This window comes from Xyrauchen texanus, chromosome 13 (genome assembly GCF_025860055.1).
Source record: "Xyrauchen texanus isolate HMW12.3.18 chromosome 13, RBS_HiC_50CHRs, whole genome shotgun sequence".
Classification (NCBI taxonomy): domain Eukaryota; kingdom Metazoa; phylum Chordata; class Actinopteri; order Cypriniformes; family Catostomidae; genus Xyrauchen; species Xyrauchen texanus.
The window spans coordinates 39,760,263-39,782,144 of record NC_068288.1 but is presented as its reverse complement, the minus strand read 5'-3'; the positions used below and the strand labels follow the sequence as shown (position 1 = coordinate 39,782,144).

At 37.0% G+C, this 21,882-nt stretch overlaps 1 protein-coding gene across 1 annotated transcript in view; it reads left to right on the top strand.

Annotated features, from left to right (window-relative positions):
* LOC127654271 (leucine-rich repeats and immunoglobulin-like domains protein 2) overlaps positions 1–16,573 on the top strand; it is a 28,926-nt gene extending 12,353 nt beyond the window's left edge. Inside the window, exons 12-18 of the mRNA XM_052141393.1 lie at positions 750–1,061; positions 4,524–4,805; positions 7,254–7,697; positions 7,904–8,056; positions 8,912–9,052; positions 9,239–9,499; positions 11,480–16,573. Coding sequence (XP_051997353.1) covers positions 750–1,061; positions 4,524–4,805; positions 7,254–7,697; positions 7,904–8,056; positions 8,912–9,052; positions 9,239–9,499; positions 11,480–11,667 — 1,781 coding nt within the window. The 3' untranslated portion in view covers positions 11,668–16,573. The remainder of the gene's footprint in view (positions 1–749; positions 1,062–4,523; positions 4,806–7,253; positions 7,698–7,903; positions 8,057–8,911; positions 9,053–9,238; positions 9,500–11,479) is intronic.
* The last annotated feature ends 5,309 nt before the right edge of the window (positions 16,574–21,882 follow it).

Genomic DNA, 21,882 nt, shown 5'->3' with positions numbered 1-21,882 from the left:
TTTGATAGATAATGAAATTTCTTTGAAAATCTTCCTTTCTCCACATTAGTTGGGTTTCCATCCATGGATTCTATGCAGTCTTTAGGATATTGCCTTAAAAATGGTGGATAAAAACACCAAGATGCAAAAAAAATGTAATGTTCGTTACTTGAGGTAGATAGATTTGTTATTCGGTAAGAAAACAAAGGAAACAAAATTATACTGTAGAATAAATACCTAGATTTGCATCAAAAATGTCATGTGACTTTGCCTCAAGTCTTGTGACTGAACAGTTTGCTCATAGCCAAACTAACCAGCGGACCTGTTTTTTTTTTAATTATAATTTTTTATCCCAATTTGGAATGCCCAATTGCCACTACTTAGTAGGTCCTCGTGGTGGAGCAATTACTCACCGTAATGTGGGTGGTGGAGGACAAGTCTCAGTTGCCTCCGCTTCTGAGTGGCGATACTCGCGGAGTTACGCAGGCCCCCGCAAACCACTACTTTGATTTGTTCTTTGCGATTTGTTCAGATTTTTCGCATAGATTTGCAACTTGGATGGAAATCTGACTACTGAGTTTGAAATGGTATTTGACAAAACATTTACATAAACATCATGGTTTTACACCAAATTTTAAACGTATGTATAATGAAAAGTAAGGTTTAATCAATTTTAGGTTTAGTGAATATTAAACATTACATAAATAAAATTAACTGTTAAAAAGTGGCATTTTGCTTTTTGTGATGTCTCTCTTGTACTGCCGTTACAGATGACTTCCCTAAACCTCAGATCAGTGCTCACCCCAAGACCGCAGTGTCCTTACGTGGCACCAACGTCACTCTAAATTGTTCTGCGTTCAGCAGCAGTGACTCGCCCATGAACACCGCCTGGAGGAAAGATGGAGAGGTGCTGTATGAAGCTCCGGTGCAGAACTATGCTAGGTACCAGGACGACCACCTTCTCTACACCACCGTACTTCACCTGCTCAACGTCAACTTTACAGATGAAGGACAGTACCAATGTGTGGTCTCCAACCATTTTGGCTCCAACTACTCCACTCTGGCCAAGCTCACAGTCAATGGTTAGTCGCCTTCAATGGAGTTTTTAATTTGTAGAAATTAGGTGTTCTCTCAAAGTAAAGGGCTGTTAGGATTTTCTTATTCTTAATACTTATTTTTCTATATTTTGCACTTTCATAGCATTTCCTCCCCCTGAATTCTACTTGTGTTTGTTAAAGTTTCTTGTATCACAAACTGACATCATTTAGTTTCACATGACAAAGTTTACTTTCTGACTCTTAGAATTAAATATGCTGTTTTTCTGCTGTACAGGCATTGCAAATAGAGTTGTAAAAGCAAGCACTGCTCACATTTTCTTCGGAAAATGTAAAACTGCTGTCACCGAGTTAACAAGTCTGTTGGTGTCTGATTGTCTGTTTGAAGTGTTGATTATGCTGCATTAGGATGAATTAGTAAGAGTATGTAGGGCTTTTGTATTGGTCTATTGCTGAAGCACTATAATCTTTCCATTGCTGTGATAAGCATTTTGGCTCTTGTTCTTTTTCGGCATTTATTTACCTTCATTTCCCCAAAGCTGTTTTCAGAGCTCTTAAATGTAATTTTCAATTTCTGTTGTACAAAGACTTAACAACCCTCTGGGATGCAGACCTCGGTGATGTAATTATTCTGTTTATAATACAGATGTAAGGACGCTTTTATGCGCTAATAATATAATGAAAGAATATCAAACATGATTCAAAAAAGAAATGAGGTTTCACGATTCTGTAAATAGAATAGTGCTCTTTAAAAGATTGATTAGCCAGTGGCCTGCATGTTTTGTGCTAGTTGTACAATCAAGAAATTATCCTGTGTTCATGTCAAAATTGAGTTTTTGGAACTCTGAATTTTATGAAAACTCTGACTTCTACTTTACTGTTGTGATGTCATGTAAAAACAACCAACATGTCAGCAGCTTTATCAATTGTCTTAAGGTAGTTAGATTGCAACCTCTTTACGTTTTTGTTTGATGTGACATTTTATCATAGCCACTTTCTTTGTTTTTCAATATTTTCTAAGGGAATTTAGAGGTTAATTAATGTAGTGATTAAGTATTTTGCTGTCAATACTAACAATGTGGACAATTGTGCCATAGAAACAAATACTTTGTCTAAATATGTAAACCACTCAGAAGTTGTCCTCTCGTAATTGCGGTAATTTCATCACAACATGGACACATACAATTATTTGTATTTCTTTTGTACATGTAAACATTTACTAGCCCAAGTGTCTATAAGGCAATAAGTAGGCAATGGCATTATTATAATTTCGATTTTCATTGAAATAGTTCTGGAAACCTGTCTAACTGAAGTTGAAGGAAGAGTTAATCACAAAATTATAATTCTCTAATCGTTTACTCACTTTAACGCCATCTCAAACTCAAATGACTTTCTTTGTGGAACACAAACCAAGATATTTTGAAGTATACATGATGTGTGTTTGTCTATAAATTGTATGTCAATGGGGTCCAAAACTTTTAAGAACAAAGGGCACAAAGGCAGCTTACAGGTAATCTATTTGACTTGAGTGGTTTAATTCATGACTTCGATCGGTTTTGGGTGAGATAGCTCTGTGCATGCAAGAAGCACAAGGGCGTTTAAAAGAGCTTCTCTCATGAACATGCCAAGGAGACTGCAGATACCAACATTAATGGCGAAAAAGTTATATATTTGTTTCTCACACAAAACCCATCATATTGTAACAATTCCACCATGTTGGCCAATTGCAGAATTCAAGTTGTGAAGGTATCTGCACATTCGTATTTTTCATCCACGTGTGGCTGTAGCGCCATAATTATTTGAGTTGGTTAAGACTGAATCTGACTCCATTAATAATTTAATCTGACTCCAATTATATTAGACCTCAAATTTAGATTGAGATTTCAGTCATTATTGATCATCAATTGAGATCTTATCTAGATTTGGATACTTGATTATTCTAGTATGTTCTATACTTTTGCACTCGTTCATTTTGATTCCTTTTAGTAGAGTCAAAGCACCGGCCGAGCATATACGTAATCATTCCACGAACTGGCCAGTATAGGGTCATTATCCAGAGGTAATTGACTAATACTATTCAGACAAGTTGCTCCCTGCATGCTTTTATCTGAATAATAGTTTTGTTTGGTCCCCCTAGATCACTACTCTCAGTCCGAAGGCGTGACTAATACTATCTGGATAGGTAGACCAACTCTACCGTATCTAAACTGTACTTTTAATTAGTCTCAATTGTTTCCTATGTACCCTTGGCCGGAATAATGTTAACATTAATCAGAGTTAATGACCAACATTATTTAGGTGAGTCGACCAACATTTTGTTCTAAATAGTGATTATATTTAGTCCCTACAGTCTAGGTACACTTAGAATTCTGGATAACTATTCAGCATTAACTAAGGAATCAGAATTCATGCCTGATGCTCCATCAACTCTGAGCTGTTAGTTTGTACTAACATTGATCACATATTTGTGTCAACAAGGACTTAACATAATCTACTAAAGGCAAGAATAACTCAGAATAGAATCAAGTTTAACTATTCATCAATCAGGTAAATATGTATCAAGCCAATAACATAATTAATCAATTCAGAAGTAATCTATACAAAACATCTAATGCTCAAAGATGAATCTTAAGAGTAACAGATGCATACCTGACTTCAGCAGAGTACTTAGTTTGTAACTACGGGGATATCAGGCTACAGAAAATTCCAATAAACAATGTGCTAAATGTTCTTATATACCCAGACCACAACCAAATGGAATAACAATATGCATTTGGGGATTAATAGTTTTGGAAGTCCTGGGGTCACACCTTATCTGCATACAGAAGGTAGGCATACCCACTGAAATTGGTCAGAAAATCTAAATTCTCAAAACTATGTTATGATGTATTTTACAGTTTACAGTAATGAGACCTTTTCAATGATATGAAACGTGAATAGCCAGACATATATTTAGACATTTGCTACCTGCAAGATTTTTTGTATGTTTTAAGGTGATTATGAGCTGAGAGGGACAGGAGGGAGTTGGAGGGGAGAGGACAAATGTGAGAAGGAAACAATGAGGCAATTCTTGCTCAGTTGGGTGTGAGATGGTTTCTTTGTGAGATTTTCTATGACAATTTTCTCAGAGATTAAATATTTGCTGTTGCCTCCTTGGGAAGTTCTGTCCCTTGAATGCAAACACCTTGGCACCCCGCCTTACAGTCATATGATTTCAGAAGACATGGATTAAACCACTCAAGTTGTATGGATTACGTTCATGTTGCCTTTTTTATGTCCTTTTTGGAGCTTAAAAGTGTTGGACCCCATTGATTTGTATGGACAGGCACACACATCATTTATATTTCAGAATTTATTTGTTTGTGTTCTGCAGAGGGAAGACATTTTTGGGTAAACTTCTTTTAACCTTGGATAAAGGATAATTGACAATACATAATTTTCAAAATGATGTGAAAATAATAACGAAGAATTCACTTATGGCTTCCCTAGAGCTCCCCGCCTTCTTGAAGACGCCCATGGACCTGACAATCCGCACGGGCACAGTTGCAAGATTGGAATGTGCTGCAGAGGGACACCCGACACCCCAGATCGCCTGGCAGAAAGATGGCGGTATCAATTTTCCCGCCGCTCGCGAAAGAAGGATGCATGTCATGCCTGATGATGACACTTTTTTCATCGCCAATGTGAAGGCCGAAGATATGGGGGTATACAGCTGTACGGCCAAAAACGAGGCGGGCAGCCTCTCGATCAATGCCACTCTTACTGTGTTGGGTAAGATCAGGCCCTCTGGGTCTTTTATCAAACATCACAACTAATCTCATAAGAGTATATAACTATGATTTGATAACTAAAATCTTCACTATGTACCTTTGGGCTTTCTATCTTTCTATGGGGTTGAAATCTTAAAATTGCTAGCAATTTGCAGAGGAAGATTTTATGCTAGTTGTCTTTAGGCACTGCTGTTCTGTGCAGATGAAATTTATGGCTTGAGGTGACCTGGACTTTGCCTGTGATCACTCGGAGATATTCACCTGCAGAGCTAGAGTAATAACTAGAGCTGGGTGATATGGCATATAATCTCTATATTTTTCAGCAAAATGACAATATTACGAATTTATCTCGATAATTATGTTTTTGCCCTGAAATAGCATAAAAGGGTGTGTTTGTTCAATCAGAGGAACCATCATTTCATCTAAATAGCCATTGTAGCCTAGTAGAATTTCAAAGGTATTAAATAAAAATCTATTCATAATTAATATAAACCCTAAACATGGGGTTTTTATTTGGACACTGCAAGTGCAGTCGTGTTTATTTCACCTTCTCCTGGAGCTTTTATTTTGAAATGGGAAGTGCAATGTTTGTTTGACAGTTAGGAGTTTCACATCTTGTGAACCGCTGTCAAACTCTCTTTTACTCTGCCGCATTTGTAGATTTGTATAAAAACGTAATAGTGGTTTGACAAGGAGGGGGGCGTGGCTGGGCCGCGACAATGGACGCCCGGTGTTGACTCATCTGATCAGCGGGAGAACGAGATAAAGGGGAGTCAGAGGCGGCGGTTTATGTTTGTTTAATGTTGAGTTTCTAATTAAACTCAACAATTGACTTTTCAGCCGGTTCCCGCCTCCTCCTTGCCCGTCTTTAACTGTTACAAGTGGTTACTGATGTTTAGAATTGCAAGAAGGCTTGAACCTGCAGTACTTCACAATGCATGTAAACTGCGCTAAAAACACGAGCTCCTGAGTTCAATGTAAAACATTTAATAATTTTTATTTTACAATCTATTGCATTAGTGGACAGTGCAAGTAAATGGGGGTCCATGCGTATCCTGGAAAACCTGGAATTTTGCAATGCAGTTTTCCAGTCATGAAGAATTAGGCAGTCAGATACACAAATTGGTATAGTTTTGGCACTGTGCATTATGTCAGCGGTCATGAACAAATCTGCTGTCATCCCTGCTTTGCTCTGACAAAATAGTTAAAGCTTTTTGTACAGAATGTTTTTTTTGTTTTCAAAACATTGCTGTTATGTTAACCACAAACATTTGAGTCATAAACTTAAGACAACGATGACGGTCAGAACACTTATTTTTGGAAAATGAATTCACTCCCTGAGTTGGTAGTTGGTTAATTTTCAATAATTCAACAATCGGAGAATGTTTGAATACACAATTAATCAAATACAAATAGCAAAATGTCCTAGTGTGATAATTATACTGCCAAAGTCTGTGATTGAATTCAATAAATATATAAACTGCAAGTGATGCACATTTCAAAGGGAATCTGTGAAGCCGGCTGCTCATAAACTGAAAACAACCTCATGATCTTCACGCGCGCTCTTGTGTGTGTCAGATGACAGAGCAGAGCACTCTGAAATGCGCAGCACACACAGACTATGTATCTATTTAATTAAATCCCATCTTAAGGGGATTAATGGGCCATGCAGTGCACTACTTATTTGGAGGTGAGAAACTACCATAAAAAAACTAAACACAAAAATAGTTTTGCTGAAATATTACACTTGTTGTAGGGCACATGAAATGCCCTGGAAAATTGTGCCTTGAAAAGATTGGTAACCTTGGTAAACCAAAATAATACAATAGTAGACCTATGCACATGATAAAACTAAACGAAAAACACAAAAAAGGATTAAATAATGATGGAAACTAATTATGTAGAAACTAAACAATATGTAGAAATATGCAAAATAACAATTACAATCATAAATGGTTTCCTTAATTGTTCCTTTGGAAATAAAGTTATAAAAGAGAGGTGGTCACACGTTAAACAAATTAATATTCACATTAGTGTGCTATGAAATCGGTATTACAAACCACGTGAAATGACATTTCGAGTTTCAAGATTCCTTATGTCTGTGTGTCCCGAAGTGTGTATTTGTGTGCCGTTGTATTCTCTTTTCTATTACTCTTAGTTGTTTTGTTACTTTAGTTACTTTCTTTACTTTTGTTAGTTTAGGCATGGACAGGGTCTTTATGGGCTTGCTCATTTAGGGACTTTTGGTCATTTTAACCGAAAATTCTTCCAAAGTGTAGCTTGATTAATCCAATATTTTCTGGTAATCAGGTAATACTCAAGCCTGTCAAAAATATGTTGTTCTGTTACATATGGTGTATTTAACAGTAATTGTTCATATACATGTTCCTACACCGTTTATTTCAATAACTAATGATAGTTCATCTTTTTCTGTCTTTTTTTTTTAAAGAAACTCCATCGTTCCAGCGCCCTCTAGTGGACCGTACTGTCGCCCGAGGTGAAACTGCTGTCCTCCAGTGCATAGCTCAAGGTAGCCCCATCCCCCGCCTTAACTGGACCAAAGACAACGCACCATTGGTTCTGACGGAACGTCACTTCTTTGCCGCAGCCAATCAGCTCCTCATAATCGTAGATGCCGGCCTGGCTGATGCAGGGAAATACACATGCATCATGTCCAACACACTCGGTACAGAGCGAGGCCATATCTACCTCGGTGTCTCGCCCTCAGCCAACTGTGACCCGGTGGTCAGTGTGTATGGTCAGGATGCATGGACAATGGTTGGAATTGTTGTGATGGTGGTTGTCTGCTGTGTGGTTGGCACCTCACTTGTATGGGTCATAGTCATCTATCACATGAGACGAAAGAGTGAAGACTACAGTATAACAAATACAGGTCAGAGGACAACAAACATTTAAAAGCATTCATAGAAGTATTTGTGAAATGTCCAGTTGAGTTAGATTTTTCATTCAACTTGTAGGTGATACAAAGGCATTAAAACAGTTTGACAGACTTTTGAAATGATGAACTTTGTACTAGTTATTGCACACAAATCAAATATATTAAATATCAACTTAGAAATGTCTTTGTTTGTGTTACAGATGAGATGAACCTTCCAGCTGATATTCCCAGTTACTTGTCATCTCAGGGTACTCTGTCAGAGCCGCAAGAGGGCTACAGTAACTCAGAGAATGGAAGCCACCAGCAGCTCATGCCCTCTCATGGTAACGGTTACGCCCACAAAGGCACTGACGGTAAGATTATCCTGTTCAGGCTTGCTGTAACCCTCTAGCAAGAGAGAGTCCATTACATTACTGATATTTTATTTAAATAAAAATTGTGCAGTCAAGAGAGTAAATCTGACAACATTTGATGTAGTTTCAATATGTCTCAGTTCTGACTCTGGGCCTCAGTTTATTGCTCAGTAAAGATTATCAGTATTTCACACAGAAATCATGATTCACACTTAGTTATTCTAAATTTACAATACAATTCAGAACCAACTGCAACAACAAATGCTCATGAGGCTTTAAAAAATTTTTTTTTTAAATGTTTTGAGCCAAGTCTTGCTTGGCATTATAGCTTGATCTGCATTAGATTCTGCATAAAAATGCAGATGATTATATGTAGGCTTGATCTGTTGACCTAATTAAAAGATGTATATTACTTGTTTTGAGAGCGGCACACTTTTTATTATTGATGCGTCTGTGTGAGAGTGGATGTGGGGAAAAAAGTGATGGAGATTAGTGCAACCGCTGTTGTACAAGCAATTCTGGACCATCTGTTTAGGATGTGTGACATTTCAAGGGAATGCATAAACAAGACTTAAGGATACCTTTGCAGTGAGTGATAAATTGATGTACAGCGGGTTTGTGCAGAAAGCTCCTTATGGAGATAGTTTGGGTGTGTTTAATGCAAATTATGAATTGCAGATACATGCTCTCTCTAGTTATCAACACTAGAATGAAAGTGAACCAATTTGTTTGCACGAATTCGGCTGAAATTTTGTGTGAGAGCTTTTTATGCACATAAGCATTGAAGTGTGTATATATATATATATATATAAAAAAAAAAAGATACTATCGTGTCATAATAAATATACTCTACAGGAGTATGTTATAGTGAAGTGAGCAGTGAGGTGGACCCAGAGTCTAATGGAATGCTGGGGAGTCATGCAGGCTCTTTCTTTGCTGGAATTAGCAGCTTCCACCACAGTGAACCCAGAGAGGGACAGGCAAATGTACCCAATGGTCAGTACCCGACTGGGATTTACAGGCCTGGAAAAGCTCAGCTCTAAAATATTTCACTGATTAGAAATGGCTAATTGTCTGTGTAATCTCTATAAAATGATTTTTAAACAACTGGAGATTCCTGAATCATCATGCATTAACTATCATAGTTGAAGTTGCATACAAAACAGTTGTTTGTCTTTTCAGGGGGAACGGGTCCTCTGATCATCTGCTCAGATTGCTATGACAATGCCAACATCTACTCTCGTACACGTGAGTACTGTCCATATGCCTACCAGGCTGAGGATGACCCATTGGTGGCGCAGCTCTACGGGCACAAGAATGACCATCAAGAGCGGGACCAGCATATAGACACAGCACTGGAAAGTTTGATTAGTCAGCAGAACACATCAGTTTTCCTCACAAACCATGTACCACAACAGCAGGCTTCAAAACGCTATAACACTGGTGAGGATGAACACAATAATACACTTGAAATAGAGCCACATAGTGTATTGATTTATTTGCATCTTAAATACACCATATTACATTTTCTTTGTTCCAAAACCTGATTTGGCCACCAAGGAGGCTTGCTCCCAACAAAGAGTTTCAAAGAGTTAGAAGATAACCTGTAAGACATACTTTCTTTTAGTTAACATTCAAGAGTGCATTTTTTAAAGGTGAAGTGTATAATTTCTGTGCTACTAGTGGCACCAAATGGAATTACAAAAATAAAGCAAGTTTTCAAACAACATTTGGCAACACCCCTTATACTCATCATGCCCTTTTGCGCTCTCTAATTATCTATGAACAAATAGGCAATACTAAATTAAAGGTTATAAACGTTTAATGTCGTAATGAACAAGGCCACTATAACAAACTCACCGGGCAGAAAGCATGACCGAGAAATCCGGTCGTCCAATAACATCGCCAGATTGAAGGACAGCTGGTGTGCGGGGGATATAGTACAAGAGATAGGATAGTTCTTAGTGACTAGTAAGCATAACAACAGTGCCGTTTATAACCATTTTGGTGCCCTAGGCAATGAACAGTGGGGAGGCAGCAGTGTATTAGTGACTTGTGCAGCAATCTCGTTATTAGCACTTCCATTTGCCGGAGCAATCTCGTCATTGGTGGTGGTGGGTGTATGTGTGTCGTCCTCCTTGTAAATGTGACTCCAATGTTCTCTCTTGTTTTACTCCATTCTCTGACTCAGTATCTTTTAGTAAGTCTTTGAATTTTGGCTTTAACATCTGTAGATGTTAATTAATTTTCCTCTGTACAAGTTGCCATGGTTGTTCATATTCTCCCGGCTGAACACCTAGTTCAAGTAGCCACGCCCCTAACTCACGCTATAGGTTTAGAGAGAAAGAGATTGTTGGAGCTGAGCGGGCTGTTCAAAATCTAAACATCAATGTTATGATAGTTCCTGGGAGGCTCAGTGTTTATACTTTTGGTGGAGGTAAACCCACAAATGGATTACTTATAGTTGTCAATGTATATTAATCTGGGAAAGTAGAGCGTACACGATCAGCTATAACATTAAAACCACCTGGCTAATATTGAACAGGCATCTCAGAATAGCATTCTAAGATGCTATTCTTTTCACCACAATTGTACAGAGTGGTTATCTGAGTTACCATAGACTTCGAACCAGACAAGGCTTTTCCATCAGCAAAACTGCCGATCACTGGACATTTCTTTGTTTTGACACCTTTCAGAGTAAATTCTTGAGACTTTTATGCATCAAAATCCCAGGAGATCAGCAGTTACAGATATACAGCCCATCTGGCACCAACAATCATCCAGATACAGGTCAGGATCTTCAGTTAATGTTCAAATCAACCATTATAATGGGGAAAAATTTGATCTCCGTGATTTAGACCATGGCATGATTGGGCTTATCACAAACCCATCTGGGTTTTTGTACAAATAATTAAGGTTAAGAAGTCCTTTCTCCATTACTTAAATTGCTGTTGTGTGTGTTTATGGTGTGTGCGTAAATGACCCTGGACACAGCCCAAAGGTTCTGCCCTATTCCATCCAGTGTTCAGCACTCACATGGAGCTGAATAAAATGTATGAATCTAATGTTTGTTTTTCTATGGTTCATACGTAGGTGTTCAAATCCATAACCTCAGGTATTAAACTTCAGACTCTGCATTTACTTAGGACTTACTATTTTTGCCTGTTGGATGAAGAAACTGTGAAACAATCTCATAGACTTCCATTGAAGGAGGGAGCCGAACCATCTAAGGACCAAAATATCATAGAGCTTTGAGTGTTGGCTCTTTTGACTTGGTCCAATCATAACCTTGCAATAGCAATGCACTAAAAAGAAGTGTTATTTCATAGTTTTGAAGAAAGTAGTAATATTAAAGAATGAGGAGGTGTACCTTTGCCTGGTAGTGTATCTAATTTGACAGTTTCTCCATTTCTCTTCTCGCAGATGTCCCTTGCAGATCATTTTGGGATGGAAAAGAAACTCACTCCTCCATCCTTGCCCGGGGCTCAGTGACTGTACACAAGCTCCAGACGGATTTGCCTACTGGGGATGGTCGAGAGGGGAGGAGTGGGGCACTGGAGGAAGGCTCATACAGGACTAACTCACAGGAAACCACCTCTGCACCTACATAAACCCAGCCAATTCTGCCTTCCCCAAAGCCCTTGACGACAACATCACCACTATCCTTGTCATTCAACCCCCAGTGCCCTCAGCCCACTACCTCTTCTGAGAAGCCTCATTATCTGCCAAATTAAATGCCTCTCTTTATAATGTTTACACACCTGCTTCTCCACTCCATGTTACGTTGTAGCCCACTGTGATGTGCGTGTTTTGTGGAAAACTCTCAAAAGCGGGAGACAAAATTCCTTCTTGCCTGTTCCTCAACAACCAACTGGTCTGAAAGTAACATTCCCAAGAGTTCCACTAGCCCTACTGAAACTTTTGACAGACGAATTAGCCATGTTTCTCTTTTTCCCTACATACTTCAGAAAGTTGAGCCTTTTCACAAATGCCAAAGCTTGACCAAGATTCCCCCAATATCTTCCTTTGCTCTGGGAAAGGAACTGTATGAATTTTGACTGTGAAAATATTTACCCTTTCAGGGCATGAACTGGGCAACCAGCCTGCCTTAACAGGGCAGTTATGTTCTCTGAGTGACATCAGAGGGCCAATTATCTGTTTTGCATTTCTCATTCCTTTTGGCAAATGGTACTGCCATTAATATAATAACAGAGTTTAACGGCTCTGTTCTTTTCATTGTTATTGTACGCCAAAGTTGTTATGCGGTTATTGTATTTTGTGTAGTGCTTTTCACAAACATTCCTTTGTCCATTTTTTTAAGGCACTAGATTAGTCAGAAAGACAGGATATATTGCACCTTTGACAATCTGCCCAGGACAGCCTTCAACGAGTCATATGTTTTTTTTTTTTTTTTTTTTTAAATTTTCTCCCGTATTAAGCCTTTGTCTAGCTATACTCTGTCTTTTAAAAAAAAAAATGTAAAGGGTTATTTAAATTTGTTTTGTCCCCACTATGTGTATTATTATAGAAAACAAGCTATACAGCCTATTTATGTATATACAGTGCTGTGAAAAATTATCCTGATTTTCTTTTTGGATACTGCATCTCATACTAAATTGTTTAAAAATTTCAAACAAAATCAAATATAAATCAAAAGCAATCTGAGTAAACACAAAATACAGATAATAAATTATAATGTTATTTTTTAATCAAAAAGTTATACAATACCAACTGGGCCTGTATGAAAAATTATTTGCCCCTTAGTTACTAAATCCCCAAATCTATGGAACTGCATTCATAATGGGGGTTCAGCTGGACTAGACACACCCAGGCCTGATTACTGCCAGCCCTGTTCCATCAAATCAACACCTAACTAGAACTTTTTCAGCAGCATGAAGTTGTGAAAAATGTGAAATGCATCAGTCTGGTAAGGGTTACAAAGCGATTTCAAAGGCTCTGGAACTCCAAAGAACCACATTGAGAGCGCTTCTCTCCAAATGGAGAACACCTGGCAAGCCAGCCTTCCAAAATTCCTCTAAGAGCACAGCGACGATGACTCCAGGTAGTCACAAAAAAGCCAAGGACAACAACCAAGGAACTGCAGGCCTCTTGCATCAATAATGGTCACTTTTCATGACTCCACTATCAGAAATACACTGGCCAAATATGCCATTCATGGAAGAGTGGAGAGGCAAAAACCACTGCTAAGCCAGAAGAACATTAAGGCTTGTCTGAAAAAAGAACATATCTACGGTCAATTATGGTGGTTGTAATGTGATGGTGTAAGGATGCTTTGCTGCTTTAGGGCCAGGGTGACTTGCATTAATTGAGGGAAACATGAATTCTGCTCTCTACCAGAAAATCCTAAAGGAGAATATCCGGTCATCACTTTGTGAGCTGAAGCTCAAGCACATCTGCATTATGCAACAAGACAGTGGTCCAAAGCATAGGAATGGCTCACAATAAGCTAAATTAATGTTTTGGAGTAGCCTAGTCAAAGTCCTGACTTGAACCCAATTGAGATACTGTGGCAGGACCTTAAATGTGCAGTTCATGCTTGAAAATGCTCCAATGTGGCTGAACTAAAGCAGTTCTGAAAAAACGAGTTGGCCAAAATTCCACCACAATGTTATGAAAGACGGATCTCCAGTTATCGGAAGCATTTGGTTGCTGTTGTTGCTGCTAAATGTGGCACAACCAGCTATTAAGATTAAGGGGGCAGTTAGTTTTTCACATGTGATATAGGTATTTGATAGCTTTTGCTTAATTAAAAATATATATATTTAAAAACTGTCATTTGTGTTTACTCCGGTTGCCTGTGTTTTATGTCATATTTTGTTTGAAGATCTAAAACAATTTGGTATGAAAAATGCACAAAAATAAAATAAATCAGGAAGGAGGCAAATACTTTTTCACAACCCTGTATACAGTTGAGTGCATACGTTTGCATCCCTCTAGCAGAACCACCAATATGTTTATCATTTTATAATTTTAAAACGGATTAGTATACTAATCTTGAACTCCTCTAGAGTTCTTTGACTTTTTCGAAAAATATTATTTGTGAAACACACAACTGCTTGCAACCTTCATGATTTTAGGCCTAAGACAAAATTAGACATATTTAGGCATAGCCATGCCTGCTATTAATATTTAAAATTGCATTTGACCTTAAAAAAAGGAAAACTATTTTGACCTCCTTGCCTGTGAACATTGAATTAAAGCTAGTTTATCATTTACTCACCCTTTTGCCATCTCAAACTCAAATGTGACAATTTCTTCTGTGGAAACCAAACAAAGATATTTTAAAGGATATATGATGTTTTTGTCCATACAATGCAACCCAAATGGGGTCCGTAACTTTCAAGCTCCATAAAGGTAGCATAAAAGTTACGATTTAAATGGTTTAATCCTACTCTTCTGAAGCTGTATGATTGGTTTTGGTTGAGAAACAGACCAATATTGTAGTCCTTATTCACTATAAATGTTGTCCGTGTCCTTGGCACATCAATAGCAAAGAAATATGAATGAGCTTCTGTCATGAATCTGCCAAGGAGCCTGCTGATGTCATAGTGAATGTTATGGACCCCTTTGACCTGCATTTTATGTACAAAAACACATGCGTCATTCAAAGTGTCTTTGTCTGCCACAGATAAAAAAAAGGCAAGAGTTTAAGATTTCAAAGGGTAGGTGCTGAGAGACTTTATCACTTTTGGGTGAACTGTCCCTTTAAGAGAAGTGGTCTGTGTTACAAAATGTTAGTCAGTGAAATAACAGAGACTCTTTTCTTAAAAGGCATGTTTTAAGAGTACTGTTTTCATGTTGAATTTTAATGTATTATAAAGTAACTTTGAATGATCTAGGACAAATTTAAGTGAGTTACAACTAAGGGAATAATTAACTAACAAAATGCTTATCTTTCTGTAGGAATAACAAATTGAAATTGATTTCAACCACTCCGTGAGACGCTATTTTTATAGTTTAGTCAGTATTTTTCATGTTTCAGCTTTCTATTCTTTGAGGTTATTGCATTAAGACAAGCTACTTTTCACATTCAGCATAACCAGTTCTAATACGGACGAATCACAGCCATGCTGATATTCAGCACAACAGCACTCTTGCATTTGCGTTATTGCTTAAAGGGATAGTTTACCCAAAAATGAAAATTCTTTCATTTTCTCACCCTCATGCCACGCAGAGGTGTATGACTGACTGACTTCTGCAGAACACAAATTATTCAAATTTTTCTTTTTAAGAATATCTCATCTCCGTAGGTCCTCACAATGCAAGTGAATGGTGACCAGAACTCATAAGGTCCAAAGCATAAAAGTAATTCAGTAGTTAAAACCATATCTTTTGAAGCCATACGATGGGTGAGAAACATTAATATTCAAGTCCTTTTTTACTATCAGTCTCCACCATTGACAACAAAGTTTTGGGTGAACCACCCCTTTAAGTGGCCCAAATCATGTTTCATCCAGTGGCTTCCAGCAATCCTCATTTAAACATTTGAGCTATACAACTTTCTTTGAACCTACAAAAAGCTGATGGATATTCACAGCAGCAGATATCTGTGTACACTGTCCTCCTGTTATTTTTTTTATTCCATTTCTAGACGCTTTCAACCACTCTCCAACTGTGATAAAGACCCATAGATTTGCATATTCATTTGTTGCATTTTGCAGTTTCTTGCCTCAGTTTGCTGTATATTTATTCTAATCAGAGACCTTTATGCCAAATGATGTGACTGACTCCATGCTGCGTCTGTTTCTGTTGATAGCAGAGGATTATGGCAACGTTTAAGATATCTAAACTTTTAGGATTACTGTTAATGCTTGCTTTGCCTATTACAGTAGTCTCGCATTGACTCTCAGTTCATCTCTCAGGAGATTAAGGCAAAAGTGAATGGCAGTTTTATTCTACTCTGAATAATACAGGACTTTGTTAGGAAATGCACTGTTTAACACACTTGCCAAGTGTGATTTCTGTGACTTTACATTCATTTGTAATTCTATTCAGTTTACGCCAAAGAACAACAAACATGCATCAAACAATCCGTTTTCAGACTTTTATCTCTGCAGAACAAAAATGTGCTTTTCCCAATCAGTGGGCATGTTCAAACCATTGAGATTCCCTACTTTCACTGGATAGTTTAGAAACGCCCATCCTGGTTTGGAAACGCCCACTGTTTACTACACTGAGATTCCCTACTTTGATTGGATAGTTTAGAAACGCCCATCCCGGTTTGAAAATGCCCACAGATTTAAATATGCCCACCACTGTTCCGCAGAGACCTACACTTGAACAGAAACCAAATTTCAGTGCTAATGCTACAACAATATTTAAATGCTGCTTTTTAAAAATGTTTTGTTGCATTTTTGTTTTGTTAAGTGTAATGTTTATATGCTACAACAGTACATTCTGTAAAGCATGTACATATAAAGAACGTTGTGTTTCAGAAAATGCCAACATTTATCTGACATTTAAACAATAAAATGAAAATTCTGTTGCACCAGAAGTGCATTATATTATTCAAATAAATTGTTGGAATCTTAAAGTATTTTCAGTCTGATTACAGTATGAGTTATTACAAATTAAGTGCAACACTTAAGTGAAAGTTGTGGTGAGTACAAAAGAATGCATGAATGACATTTGAATGATGAATCCCACTAAATACTTGAACTGACAGTTTGGGCTGATAGAGAAATTATATTTGTAAGATCAAAATACCGTATGCACCTCTGCTTGCTGTTTACCCTCTTAAATGATCTTTATCAATAATTCATTTGAATAGTACACTTGTCGTGCATTATTACACTCTCATTGGGAGCATGCTGTTCCTCTGCATGCAACGCCCCACACTAATCTCAGTCTATTGCCATCATTTAGACCACAACCAAGACTATACTCACTTTAAACAGTTTGTTTTGTTTTTTTATTGAGATTTGATCTAAACTGCTTGTTGGTTTCAGAACTAACAATATAAATCTATTAAACTAGGTGACTTAGTTTCCAGATTTATGTGGTTTAATATAGAAGAAGCCAAAGACTTTCACAACAGCTATATCTCTGTAATTGTTAGGTTTTGAATTAGAAGTCCAATTACACAAATGTTTGTTTTCTCCAAAAGAGGTTATCTATGTTGGTTTCAAACAGGTCAAAACGTTAAGTTAGGATATTATTTGTGAATTCGAGCATCCAAACTAAAATTTAAATTTCATATAGTTGTAAGGTTGTTGGATAAACTAGTGAGCACAATAAACCATTGGAATATATTCAGGCAAGGATCAATTATATAATTAATGTTAGGTGTCAGGGCATGTGGTCACGTACTTTAATTGTTGCAATGTTACACAGTTTTAAATACAAATGTTGTGGAATTTGGTATTTCATACATCAGAAATGGGTTTTCCTTAGTCATTTTTGATCAAATCTAGACAGGCCCCATTTCCAGCAGCCATCACTCCAACACCTTATCCTTGAATAATCATTTAGTAATCAACTAAACGAGGATAAGTTCATCAGAGTCTCTAGTTTGAGAAAGACACCTCAAATGTCCTCCGCTGACAGCTTCATTGAATTCTACCTGCTCAACACCAGTTTCATGTACAACAGTAAAGAGAAGACTCAAGGGTGCGGCCTTATGGGAAGAATTGCAAAAGAAAAGCCACTTTTAAAACAAAAACAAAAAGAAAACGTTTGAGTGGGTAAAGAAACACAGACATTGGACAACAGATAATTGGAAAAGAGTGTTATGGATCTTAAACCCATTGAGATTTTGTGGGATCATCTAGACTGTAAGGGGCATGAGAAGTGCCCGACAAGACAGCCACATCTATGGCAAGTGCTACAGGAAGTGTGGGGTGAAATGTCACCTGAGTATCTGGACAAACTGACAGCTAGAATGCCAAGGATCTCCAAAGCTGTCATGCTGCACGTGGAGGTTTTTTGATGAGAACTCTTTGAAGTAGTTTAATAAGTTCTGAGCATTGTTTTTTTTTTTTTTTTTTTTGCCAAACTGTAATAGTAAATTTTCACATTATTAATGTCCAGACTATACAGTTGAGTTGTCAATTGTAAATGACAGTGTAGAATTTTTCACATGAGTGATGCAAATAGTCACATGACCAGAGCTATTTAATTCCACTGTGCTCCTGGAAAGATTATTACTGTCAAAACTTTATAAAAAAGAAGCTAATAAATCCTGTCAAATACACTTACAACTATCATATTTTGTACATAATTTGAATTGTGTTGTTCATTTTCTATTGTTCAACTCTGTTTGAAGGTTGGTTTTGTGTGGATGATGGAAAAATACATCTGAATGAGGCATATTTTGTGTTTTTATGTATCCACTCAATACTTTGATTAATCGTGATTAACTACAAAAGATTATGCGAATTAAATATTTTTATCATTTGACAGCCATCTCACACACACACACACACACACACACACACACACACACACAGACACAGACACAGACACAGACACATTTATAGATAAATATATCTTTGTCCCCATGAGTGCTTGCAAACTGTATTCTGGCTTTTTTATGGCAGTTTTGGAGCAGTGGATTCTTCCTTGCTGAGCAGCCTTTCAGGTTATGTCAATGTGGGACTCATTTTACTGTGGATATAGATACATGTCTACCCGTTTCCTCCAGCATCTTCGCAAAGTCCTTTGCTGGTGTTCTGGGATTGATTTGCACTTTTCGCACCAAACTACATCCATCTTCAGGAGACAATCCTTCCGGAGCAGTATGATGGCTAAACCGTTCCATGGTCCCAAGGATCAACAAGACTTGTGGAGGTCCACAATTATTTTCTGATGTCTTGACTTTATCATTGTGAGGTACATAATCATTGGAGTTAATAATGTAATAATGCGATCATTTCATAATTTTGTATTAATGTAATCGTATTATTGTAATGCACATTGTATTGTAACAGTTGCAGTTATTTATTTAATTATTTTACAATAAATTCATGTTTAATAACAGTTTGTTGCATTGTAAATTGTTCCATTCTTCCTGTCTAACACTAAAATATAGAGAGAATGTAATCATCTTTAAATGGTATGGGTAATTAGCAGACAGATGTAAGTTTAATATACACATTTGGTTGGTCTAGTCCAAATAAACACTCTATTCCAAATAGAGAAATGCTCCTTGCTCATTTGTTCATTTCTATCAACAACAAAAAATCTTACATAGTGTAGCTTTAACTCTACTAAATGAATAGTAGAGAAGTGAATATTTTTTTTTATATATTTTTATGTTTTAATTTCAGAGGTTAAATCTACCTAACACATTGAAATTAGTTTCCTGTCTGGTCTTGTGATAGAGTAGCCTGTAATTAACCATGTTTATACACTTCCTGCTGTAATTCCTGTGTTTGATCTCCATACTCAAGGGAAATGCAAGCATTCAGAGTTTTGAGGAGCACAGCCGTGATTGGGAATTAAAAAGGATTCATTAGAAACTTGAGAAGGCACTGCTTTGGATTTGTCTAGACTTGTCTTTAATTAATAACAGTGTGTCATGTCTGTCTGAAACCAGATTGAATAATGTCTGGTGCAGTTACAACTACACACCAGAGTGTGGCAGCTTTGAGGGACTCGAATCTCATTTTCAATGACAAGACTGCTATTAAGATAAGTGCCTCTATAATTTGATTAAAAGAAGGGATATTCACAGGAGCCAAATGTTTCACACTTATTACTTATTATATCATCTCCTATAACAAGGTTAAATTAAAGAATTTATATAGATTAAATTACAAAATAAGATTACAATGAGAAAGAAGTAGGCACACATTGACATTGCATACATTACTGCATTATTTTAGGTCGCACAGAAAAACATGTTTTACACCATAAGGCATCTTATTGTGTAATTTTCTTATATTTGCAGAATTACTTTAAATGGATATTAGGTACAATAACAAAAATCCAAATAAACATATTGTTATTTTTTTGACATATGAACATCTGATAACATCATTGTACCATGATATTGCTAAAATATTTTTTGTAAGGGATTATTTTAGACAGAAACATACTTTAGTCAAATGCAAATGATGGCCCAATGCTTTGCAAGAATGCAGTACTGCTGCAGTATGTACTTCATGTTCTTTCTTGCCTCACTACACTCAAAATAAATAAATAAATAAATTAAAATTAAAAGTCCTATTTTTAAGATTCACACATTTCAATTTCATAACAAAATTACATCAAATTGAATTGTGTATTTTTCTTTGTCAAATTTAAATGAATAAAGCTTAAAATATTTGTATTTGTTTTATTTTGTTTAAACTCAATTACTTAATTTAATTTAATGGAATTTTGTTATGAAATTGAAATTAGACTTTTTTTTTTCATGTGTGGTGTAACATACCTCACTCAGCATTCAAGGGGGTGATAGTTACCTTCAGATGTCAGTGCTATTATCACACTATTTTATTCAGGGTATCTAGTAATAAGAATGTCAACAGATACATTATTTAACTGAGATTATGCTGTTTTATAGTGGTGGAGTTTTTGGGATTCACATCATGAGTCGATTCTTTTGAATCCGTTGACCAAAAAGATTCGTTCCGTCACCATTTCTGCAAATTACTTTGCGTCGGTAGGTGGCGACAAATCAGCGTCTTTTGTTAGTTATGAATGAGTAATTGAAAAATTGATTTAACAGATTAAAAAAAAAAAAACTGAATCGTTCATGACCATAACAATGGAAGTGAACAGAACGATTGGTTTACTTAAAAGATTAGTCAAAAAACACAGATTATTTCAAGAAAACAACAACAACACTACAAGTGAAAAAGATTGGACATGTGCATCATGCTAAATGCTGAACCACGTCAGCAGTGTTTTGCATTCTTAGTTGCTATCAAATGACTAATAAGACAAACACCAAACACCCAAAATTAAAAATCAGTTGACTTCTATCATAAAGTCAGGGCTGACAAACCAAAAAATGAGCCACGTTTTCCATACTCACTTCAAAAACAAGAACCGCTCACATTTATTGACAATGGATGACGATTACAACTAGTTGTGTGCAGTGTTGAACCACGGATCGGCATGAAATATTCTCAAAAATAGGCTCAGTCGTCACACTGAATAACGTAAGCTAAGATCTATATATTAACCTTAATATAATTTAAAATCATATGTTAAGTAAAATCTGAAGGAGTCATGAGAGGGCATATTTTTCCTACAGAAGGGGCGTCCTATAGGCCCAGTTATACTTCGTTTTTGCGTGTTCCGGATCGGCCCGCTCCTAGTCAACCTCGTTTTCTTTGTGAATATACTCTTCTGACCGCAAGCAGATACAAATATGTTTGATGCATTTGCCCACTACAACTTTGTGAAACTCTTTTAGTAGAGTAAATAGCAGGCGCATGCGCCGACAATGTGCACAGACCAGTGGTGTAACTTGGATCTTGTAGGCCCCGATACAAAGAGACTGTCAGGTCCCCTCCTTGGTGGGGCATTGGTCATTTTTCATCACTCCGTTGGCCTGCTGTCATTTGTATGGTTTATTTTATTCAACTGTTACGGGCCCCCTTTCACACTGGGCTCTAGGGTGATTGCCAACCCTCCCCTCCCTGTAGTTACAGCCCTGGCACAGATAATGGCCACATCTGCGAGTATACAGTGTGCTCATCCAATCAGTATTTAGAGTTAGAACTACACGATATTTAATTGGTTCAAAAATCCTCTGCTAAGTAGTTTATTAGCCTTACTCAAAGGAATAGTTCACCCCAAAACTAAAAATTCTCTCATCATTTTCTCACCATCCCAGATGTTAAAACAAAGATTCT